Source organism: Melanostigma gelatinosum, assembly GCF_949748355.1.
Source record: "Melanostigma gelatinosum genome assembly, chromosome: 18".
Classification (NCBI taxonomy): Eukaryota; Metazoa; Chordata; class Actinopteri; order Perciformes; family Zoarcidae; genus Melanostigma; species Melanostigma gelatinosum.
In genome coordinates this window covers 2,240,356-2,250,355 of record NC_136651.1, presented here as the reverse complement: position 1 = coordinate 2,250,355, position 10,000 = coordinate 2,240,356, and the positions used below count along the sequence as shown (strand labels likewise).

The 10,000-nt window shown below is 43.1% G+C and overlaps 2 protein-coding genes across 3 annotated transcripts in view; one reads left to right on the top strand and one right to left on the bottom strand.

The window, feature by feature from the left end:
• adamts6 (ADAM metallopeptidase with thrombospondin type 1 motif, 6) overlaps positions 1-9,307 on the bottom strand; it is a 45,626-nt gene extending 36,319 nt beyond the window's left edge. The window contains exons 1-6 of one of the 2 annotated variants that reach the window (XM_079289020.1): positions 8,711-9,307; positions 8,222-8,613; positions 6,361-6,526; positions 5,513-5,736; positions 4,407-4,490; positions 3,347-3,492 (exon numbers count right to left, since the gene is read on the bottom strand). In XM_079289020.1, the coding sequence (XP_079145146.1) occupies positions 3,347-3,492; positions 4,407-4,490; positions 5,513-5,736; positions 6,361-6,526; positions 8,222-8,613; positions 8,711-8,801 (1,103 nt within the window). In that variant the 5' untranslated portion in view covers positions 8,802-9,307. Of the gene's footprint in view, positions 1-3,346; positions 3,493-4,406; positions 4,496-5,512; positions 5,737-6,360; positions 6,527-8,221; positions 8,614-8,710 lie in introns of those variants that run through there. The other variant, XM_079289021.1, reaches the window with a different exon arrangement.
• plac8.2 (placenta associated 8, tandem duplicate 2) overlaps positions 8,869-10,000 on the top strand; it is a gene marked incomplete at both ends in the record, with an annotated part of 3,492 nt that continues 2,360 nt past the window's right edge. Inside the window, one exon of the mRNA XM_079289350.1 lies at positions 8,869-9,064. Coding sequence (XP_079145476.1) covers positions 8,869-9,064 — 196 coding nt within the window. The remainder of the gene's footprint in view (positions 9,065-10,000) is intronic.

The window sequence follows — 10,000 nt, the reverse complement described above, 5'->3', positions numbered from 1 at the left end:
TGAATCCAAAGATTATTTCCTTTAATCATCGTTAAGTTCTTAAAATGTCAGAAAATGGAGAAAAATGCGTCACCTAATCGTCTAAATGTGTAACCGACCGACACTCTGAAACCCAAAGCCGTTCAGTTTCCACTCTCACATGAGAGAAGCTGCAGCTTCTGCACGATTTATGGACTAATCGTTTCAATTTCGATCACTGATCCAAAGACAAAAAGACTCCAAAAGCAGTGGTGTATAGTAACGAAGTAGAAATACTTCGTTACTGTACTTAAGTAGTTTTTTTGGGTATCTGTACTTTACTTTACTACTTATATTTATGTTTACTTTTACTTTTACTTCACTACATTTTGCAAAGAAAACTGATACTTTTACTCTGATACATTTCCCCTGAAACCTTCGTTACTCGCTACAAAATCAAATCTATCTTTAGAAACAAAATGAATCATGAGAGCAGCGTCGGGGACTGTGGTGGAACACAGACTGCAAGCAAGCAGGTTTGGTGAATCAGTGGTCCTAGCAGCAAGTTAAATCATTGGTCAGTCACGTTAATGCACAATTGCAAACAAGTGCTCTCAAAGCCGCGGTGTTTGATTCCCAGTGATGCCCAGGATGCTACATGCTATAGCTAGCGGGCGACTACCTGAGTATAATTCCACTCTACGATGACTGATTTCATGATGGAAGCAGAAATGGAAGCACCTGCTACTCCCGCAACAAACGACGGTGGTGACGAAGACCAACACCAGTGGATCGCTAGCGAGTTAGTGAGCTGAGGAAGTGTTGACAGTTGTGCAGCACTAGTTGCCTAACGTTAGCTGTAGCTATATACACGGATTGACAGGAGCCGCGAGAGCGCAGCATTCGGGGAATTCTTCGCAGCTGTGTGCAAGCTGTCTGTGACGCTGAACACACCTCTACCTGCCTCAGCGGCCTGTGAAAGGATATTTAGCATCGCAGGACTAGTCTTCAGCCCATGATGAGCGAGACGGAATTCTCGCAATTTTGAAAACCAACTTCTTTTGAAGATGAACAGGACATGTTTCAGTTTCAAGTAATGACTGTGTTGTTACTTTAGTATTGATCATGTTTTGATATTTGAGTCATGTTGTGGATGATCAGATGGAGTTATGATGGTAGCAGTCGCCCAATTGCAGATTCAGCTTGAGCAAAACCTTTGTATTCAAATCAGGCCCATAGGAGTTTACAAGGCAGGCGTCCTTTCTCAAACCACTGACCTGATGCATCAAGTGGATATGTTTTGCTGAACATAATATTATGCATTTGTCCTCTATATCCTCTAGTCTAATGAGCAGACTTATAAACGCACTGTTACAACTCCTTCATAGTGTCATATTGCTTTACGGAGAATTATGATGATAAGTTCATAGTAGATGCAAAAGTATACTTATGTACAATATATTATGTTTAACATTGTTGCTCCTGGATGGATCACAGCCAACCCAATTATGTTCAACACAGCTCCATGTCCTTGGTCATGGTGCCACAGCACTTAAAAGAATAAACTTCATAATTCTCACAATTCTAACCCTTTGCTTTTTTATTAACAGCATTTACTTGTACTTTTACTTTCAATGAACAGGTTATGATGTTCATTTAATGTTCAGGTTATGATGTACATTTAATATCAGAAAATTACTTTTGATACTTAAGTACTTTTGTACTTAAGTACAATAAATATCAGATACTTTAAGACTTTTACTCAAGTAGTATTCTAAGAGGTGACTTTTTACTTTTACTTGAGTAGTTTTCCAGTAAGGTATCTTTACTTTTACTCAAGTATAGCTTTTGAGTACTTTATACACCACTGTCCAAAAGTATAAATTAAATTAAGTGTCCTCTGAGTGAAATTCCGCATCGACCACCTTAAAATCATACGGAACTTTTTTTCTGTGCATTCCACCATTGCTAGGAATGTCTGACTGCTCCTCCAGACATGGTGGTTAATGAGGGCTTCCTGGTGTCTACCATCCGCTATTTATACTATCGCCAACGTGAGCATCTCTGAGCTCAGCTGCCTCCTCCCCACAGCTTTTTATCTCATCATCTCTCGCCTACGTTTGCCTTGTTTTTACTCGCTCTACTTTACTGACTCCATATTCACCAATATTTCATCATATGTGATTTACTGAGGTATATGAAGGGCATGCCCGTCCAGCGGTGTTGATGTGGGCCATCAACACCGCTGCCCCTCCCCTCTTAGCTTTTTAATTCTGGCGATTGCATTTACACTTAAAAAAAATCATAAAATAGGTGTTCATTTGTGAATATTGTCTTGCGGAACAAAACACGCAAGTATCATCAGTTTATTTTCTGCGATGTTCCAAAATCCAAAGAAAAGCCCCGTTGGCATTTTGTTCGGGGAACCAGAGCGATGCTAACTTCCGGGTTGGCCAACAACAATACGTCAACCCTGCAGCACCTACACTGTCCTTGTGGGTGGCGCAGTTTGACGTGTTTAAAACGCAGCGCCCCCTTGTGGTGGATCTGTGAGTCGGCCGGTGGCGTGAGTTGTTTGGTATCTAAAAACAATGTGAACAGGCGATCACATCTATCGTCGATACAAAACCCCATGACCTGTTGCATCTAGACTCCACTCAGCAGCCTTTCGTTGCCGGTGCGTAGTGAAGCTAAAACCACCAATAACAAGAGGAGCCAAAGGAGCTGGAGAACATCAACTGACAGACAACAAGCAAGAGCACACTCATGACAGAAAGGCTGTTGTGTGCATAGCCCAGGGAGTCAAAACGCTGGCTTTAGCCCATGTCAATCACAGAACGCCATCCTCTCTCTAGTGGGGGGGATATATATACTTTAGTTGCTAGGTAATGTGGCCAAAACAGTTCTGGCAACAATGAAGCCTATTCCAGGTAATGACAGAGTTTGCTGTTTTATAGCAACACCCTGGACATAAATTGCAATGTGACAGGTACAGTACTTCTGTAAAGAAAAACAGCACATTTAGGTTTCAGAACTGAAGTCTATGCATCAGCTTTCACACTTACAGGTAAAGCTGGTGCACAGGAGCTGGACATTTGGAGGTTTCAGCACTGAAGCTGCTGGTCACCTCTGTTAGCGAACCCACACACACACACACACACACATACACAGCGACAGTCTGAAGCTGAACCGGGACTCCACAGCTTTTAACAAGCACAGAAAATAACCTGCAACCTATTTGCTTAAAATGAGAAGATGAGTGCTCCTCACAGCGAACATACTGACACTCTTACTCTTTGAAGTACGTGAATCCACGCTGAATCATTATTCTGCCGTGTGAGCAAAAATGTAGTCCATGCGGGTGCAGAAGATGTGAGCTCACACTTACCGGGTGATTAGGACAGCGTTGTCATGGTGGGCCATCCCGTTTTCAGGAATGCTGTTGCCGTCGCTGTGGTGAGATAGGATGGACTTCTGCCACTTACAAAAACTGTCCAGAGACTTGTCAGCATGGTGGTTGATCTCCAGGTTAGGCTGCAAAAGACAACACAACACACATGCAGAACACTGCAACTTGATGCTGTATTACAAAGTGGTGCTTTTGAGTAATTCTCTGTGGAGGAACTCAGGTTTACAGATCTGTCGATCAAATCAACCAAAAGACAAGTCGACTGAGTGTTAGTCGGCTCAGAATGTCTTTAGTCAAGGACATCCCGAGAGTTATATGAGTCAAAGAAGTAGTAAAACAAGGACGGGATTATTAGAAAAAGCAGGAGACGTGGAAAGAAGACAAGCAGGAGAAAAGGGAACTGAGGAAGTTGTAGTAGAGTCTGCAAAATACATCTAAAGTAAATCCGTGAATGTAATGGGACTATAACTATAGGAAACCATTTCATCGCCAGCCGATGCTGCAGCTGATTGATTACAACAAAAAACTGAACAACTCAACCGCCCCTCAGTGACTGACTTTCACCATAAGATGTTTGTGATGCAACGTATAAACTGGTACTTCCCTCCTTATGGATCAAAGCACGGCTCCATTATACATGAAAACTTGTTTGATGCTACATGAAGAGCCGCCACGACCCCTTTAGAAAAGAAAACAGCTGCTAGGAAGCACTCTGTTTCTCTCATCACACGAACATACACATGTACAGTGCATGTAAGAATCCTCAATCGAGGCTCCCTGAGGGAAGATGCCAGAGAACAGCTTTCATCTGAAGTGGTGGTCATATGGTGAATAGTCTCTCTCTTCCCTTCAACCACATAAAATACTGCGGCTCACTCACGCCAAGCGGATCACTTTTACACTCGCTACAGGTGAAGGTACAGACATTATTTTTAAAAAGAAAGGGCTCACGGTAATAACAACTGTGACAATACTACACGGATGATTTCGTGAAATGAATGAGGAAAACAGGTTGAGGTAGAAAGAGGGTATTTCTCACCTGATCTTCAGTCAGAACAATCAACCGGGTCACAATAATGTTCACAACATTTCCTAGACTGGCATCACGGTAAAGTTTGGCAACCTGACCTCCAGAAAAGAAGAAAAGACACAAAGTCAGACAAATTGTGTCCAAACGTCACCAACATCTCATCAAATCAACCAATAAGCACTGAACCACATTACTGCACACGGTGGTACTCAGATCCTTTACTTCAGTAAAGGTACTAATACAACACTGTGAAAGTACTCCATTACAAGTAAAGTGCCTTCATTCAAAACCTTACTGAAGTAAAAGTATCTGCAAAATCCTGTATATCCTGTTATTAGTTTAATCGACATCAATGCATCACATTCTATAAGATCATCATATGTTTGTCTCTGTCCTGTGAGTACCACGTATCTCTAAAAAGAACAAACAGCCTGTTACACATAAAGGAACACTTCATCCTTCAGTTTATCACAAACATTCAACATCAACACATAAAGGAAACACTTTATCCTTCAGTTTATCACAAACATTCAACATCAACACATAAAGGAACACTTCATCCTTCAGTTTATCACAAACACTCAACAACACATAAAGAAACACTTCATCCTTCAGTTTATCACAAACATTCAACATCAACACATAAAGGAACACTTCATCCTTCAGTTTATCACAAACACTCAACAACAACACAAAGAAACACTTCATCCTTCAGTTTATCACAAACATTCAACATCAACACAAAGGAACACTTCATCCTTCAGTTTATCACAAACATTCAACATCAACACATAAAGGAACACTTCATCCTTCAGTTTATCACAAACATTCAACATCAACACATAAAGAAACACTTCATCCTTCAGTTTATCACAAACATTCAACATCAACACATAAAGGAAACACTTCATCCTTCAGTTTATCACAAACATTCAACATCAACACATAAAGGAACACTTCATCCTTCAGTTTATCACAAACATTCATCATCAACACATCTGGAGATACGTCACAAACTGTCATCTGAAGTACATAAAGCCGTCAGACAAAGGTAGTGGAGTAAAAACGTACGTTTGGTAGACCTCAAAATGACCAAAAAGTAGGATCAAACTTACAATATTCATCACAGACAAGATGTAGTGCTCGATGTCTTTGCGTCCGTGATAACCGACCATCATTTTATCAGCCACCACGAGCGTCTCCACGAAGCGCTCGGAGCTGATGGAGCGCCTCTGTCTGTGGGTGCCGTTCGACTGCTCGCCGTCGTTTTGGGGCGCGGTGGGCGAGCGGACAGGTGAAGGTGTGCTAAACTGGCAAGGTGCGCTGCTTTTGATGAGGTCTGTGGACGACAGGGAGACGAAGACAGGTCATGCAGCCAATTACCAACTTCCAAATTATGAAGCGTCATCTGTTTGAGGGAGAGCTGGTTTGTGTATGGTAAGATGCACGGAGGGGAATCCGCCCCTTTGAACCTTTGCAGCTAAAGCATTTTGCTTTATGACCCAGATGCTCTGGGAAAAAGCTTTAAGAGGTGACATGTTGGGGCATGTGAGCTTACTGGTGATGACAGCTTTGCTGTTTCTTATAAGAGCTTGGCCCAAATACCTAAATATCCACCTGGTTCTTTTTTTTCTTCAAATTCGTCATATCTCAGCAGACGCAGCTCTTTGGTTGGAGCTGTTTGAATCTGAACATGATTCTATAAATAGGATTTGTGCTTCTATAAAAGTTGAAGTCAGGAGCTCTCTATGCACTGAGGGGCCTTTTTTATGAAAGCTTTCTGTTACGCGTTGAAAGGTGTCCAGGCCAGGAGCAACTCTAGCACACAAGAGGCCCGGTCATGTCGCACCAGAACCTGGGCCTACAACCAAACCAGCACTTCCTCTTAACCTGCTGTGTAAAGTTATTCCTTTACGTCAGTCCTACCCACACAGAGTCCAACCCAGACGGAGGTTTAACCAACCTGAAATGCCACAGCTGAGCTCCTGGCTATGCTCTTGTGGTGAGGGAATGGCAGACATTTTATAAATAACATGTTGCTGTGCTTCTTCCAGGTTCCATTCACTGGAGGATATGTTCTTTAATGGCTCTATCAAATACTGTTCCTCCTCTGTTGTTATGACACCATGCTTGTTGGGGGGAGAAAAAAAAGCACACAGGTTACAAACACAAGAAAACCGTGTTGCATAAATTATACCAAATATTCAGGAAAAAGTCACCGACATTTTGTTCTTCTTTTTTTATTATTCTTTTTTTTGTGCTCAGACAGAACAGGAATTCAAATTTTTAGAAGCGGCGCAATTGCATACAAAGTCAAAAGAGAGATGAGTTTAGACCACGGACTGGAATAAGAAGTGGGCGTAGTCCTCGGGACATCACCCGGTGGTTTGCGGACTGATGTTATGAAGCCTCGAGTTTGACAATTTCTCTTTCGCCATCTTGGAATACGGCCATTGCCATGTTGTTGTTTTTTAAACCGAAGTTACCATATTTGGACTGATGATGAGTGACGTAGAGACGGCGTATACGGCTCTGCTAGTGGCAGCAGCAACCTGTCAATCACTGTGTAGCCCCGCCCTAAAGCATCCCCTGCTTTATGGTCTGTGTGACTCTAAATGGACCATAATGTACTGAATGAACATCATGCTGTATTGAAGAAGACGTGAAACTAGAGATTGAGACATAAACTCACATAGAAAACGGGGCATGTGGAGTTTTGGGCTTTTATCAGACACAAAGTCTGACGAACGACGCCATTGAGTTGCATTCTGGGAAATGTAGGACTTTTGAATACTAGGGACACGTCAGTCTTCACTGCTTTTTTGACCATTTTTTCTTTATTTTGTCTCTTGCAAACCTCCCAACTTGTGGACGAATGATACTTAAAAGCTGTGAAGTACCCTTAAATCCCTCATGTCGTGTGATCTTCTCCCGCTGATGGGGTCGCGTTTTCCAATCGAGTTCGTAGAAAACAAAAATTCATCTCTACAAAAACCTACAACACAAACAAGTAACCACACATCACACCAGCGCACACAGAAACCCACTCGATGAGCGTATGACGTCAGAGATCTCAAGCCCGTCCAGACAGCTGATTACATTAAAAAGCACAGACACAGTTTTGTCCATTTTTGGTGCTGTTAGAAAAAAGCTAAACGCTAATTCAATGTATGATACTCTGTGTGGGTCTTGCCAACGCATTTGGCTACACGTTTTCCCCTCATGATTCCATTTGCCAATAAGAAGCAGGGCCTATTTCTCTTTTTATTTTCCTTCTTCAGAGTTATTCTGAAGCATAACAGCTATTAAAACGTCGTCCAATGTCTTGATTAGTGAAGAGAAGCTAAACAGTCACACAGTCTGTGGATAGAAGGCCGAGGACTAAAAGCTCAGACGGGATCATCTGATGCCTTGTTAGTGCTGCTCAGAAAGTAATGTCTATGATGATTTAACAAATCACAAAAAGGATCAAATGTGATCTCAACCTGAGGCTCTTAAAATGTGAGGATAACGCGTTATATTCAAACGCTCTTCACTAACAGGTCGCCAACATGCTTTCCTCCGCGAGCATCACCTCGCTGCTCACTGCCTGCAGAGACGCAGCGTGTCAAGTGGAAGGAAGCCAAGATTCTGCTGAGCAAATTACAATTGGTCTAATCCTCTGGCGCTGCATCTGAAAGCTTGGCTGCCATGAGGGCAGCACAAGCTGGCTTTATATATGAGTTATCTGGCATTAGTATCGGGGGTCTGTTTGAGGTCGGCGGCGTGAACGTTTTGTGGCTCACAGTGTAAAGTTAAGAGAGAAAAGCGTTGTTTTAGCTCACCAGGCCCTTGCAGTTGCTGAGCGCCACTCTGGTCGTGCTGTGCTGATTTTGCAGGAATCCAACATAGTGACAGTTATCGACCATGTTGTGCCGCCACTCCAGGCCTTCCCGTCCCCAATACTCCACTGTGAAATGTTTCGACACCAGGTGGGGGTCGAGTGTCAGGTTTAGGTGAAAGTGCTTCCCGTAGGCCGACAGCCTGTAGAACAGCCGGGTGTGCGGCTGGGGGTCCGGGTCCAAAGCGGGCAGCTGCCCCATGGCGGGGTCCGCCACGCCACGTCTCCGTCGGCCCGGCCGGTGGTGCTTCACAGTGTAGCTCAGGAACTCTCCGCTCTCGTCCACCCGCACCGGGACAGTCACCTGGTAGTGCTGCAGGTAGGACAGGAACTCCTCTTTTCACAGGAGAAGAAGAAGAGGAGAGAGAAGAGTGTGATGATGAGCATGCAACACATTAAAAAGATCTACCCGTCCTCCCGTGCCACGTCATACCTTGAGAGTTGTGTGAAAGTCTTTGAAATTCAGAAGCAGCCATCACCACCAGGCTCAGTGTCCAAGTCAGCGTCTTCCACAAAATTTCCATAGTTGGGCGGAGAGGTGTGACATGGGGTGGAGGGTAGAGGGCGCTACAAACAGGTTAGGAGCACGCGATGGGTCCGGTGCCACACCATAACAAGTCCATGGTTCGTGTCCTTCACTTGAATGCTCTCGTGGTGCTCGCGGGCTCATCCAGGGGTCCTCAGATTCCTCACGATGGCGAGCGCCTCCGCGTCTCACTGGCCTCTGGGTTCATGTCAGCAGCTCGCAGAAAACACCGTAATCCATCAGACACGCAGTCGCTCTCAGGTGTGACCCCAAAACAGGAAGCTCTATATTGGAAGCTTGTCTGGACCGATCCGTCTGCATTCCTGTGAAGGAAATCAATCAGAGGGTCAAACGATCCGTCATTTGTCGGGATCGTCGCTTCATCAGATTGTTGTTCGTCCCACAGCTGAAACAATTCGTCAATTAATTGATCTGCAACCATTCTTATGAACGGATTGATCATTTTAGTCATTTTCTTTCAGCAAAAAATTCTCAACATTTGCTTCCCAGCTTCACAAATGTGACGATACGCTGCTTGTTGCGGGTTTATTTCATTTTAAATGGAATGTATTTTGATTTTGGATTAAATTGATCAATTTTAAGTTACCACCTTGCACACTGACTTTTGAAAGAATTCATAAAAAACAATAAAAATTCTCATTCATGATGATTTTCTCTTCAATGATTCATCATTTTATCGAAGAAATGTCACAAAATAGTGGGAATAAAAAGACAAAACTGCTTCTTTTATCTGACCAACAGTCCCACAAACACAAAGATATTCACTTTAAAATGAAATAAACCAACAAGCAGCATATCTTATGTAGCTGGAGCCAAAAAGTTGGACTGAAACGATTAATCGATTGATTTTCTCAAGTGACGAATCCTGTCAGATTTAACTGAACATCTCATAGAAAGTTAAACATTTTATAATGAACGTTTTGTAGTTTGTTCATGTTGGTTTCTTGGCTCTCACTCAAAGCCATCGTTTCACTTTAAATTACCAGGAACAACTCTGATTTTAGACACATGTATCGCCACGTGCACTTATTAATTCAACATGCATCTGACAGTTTAACGACCGTGAGTCTACACAGCGGGATTTGAACCGTCATAATCGCAAAGTCCACCGGTGATATCATCGTCGTGCACGTTGTGGGTTATCTTTTTACGAACTGACGCGCGTGCAAACGAGAC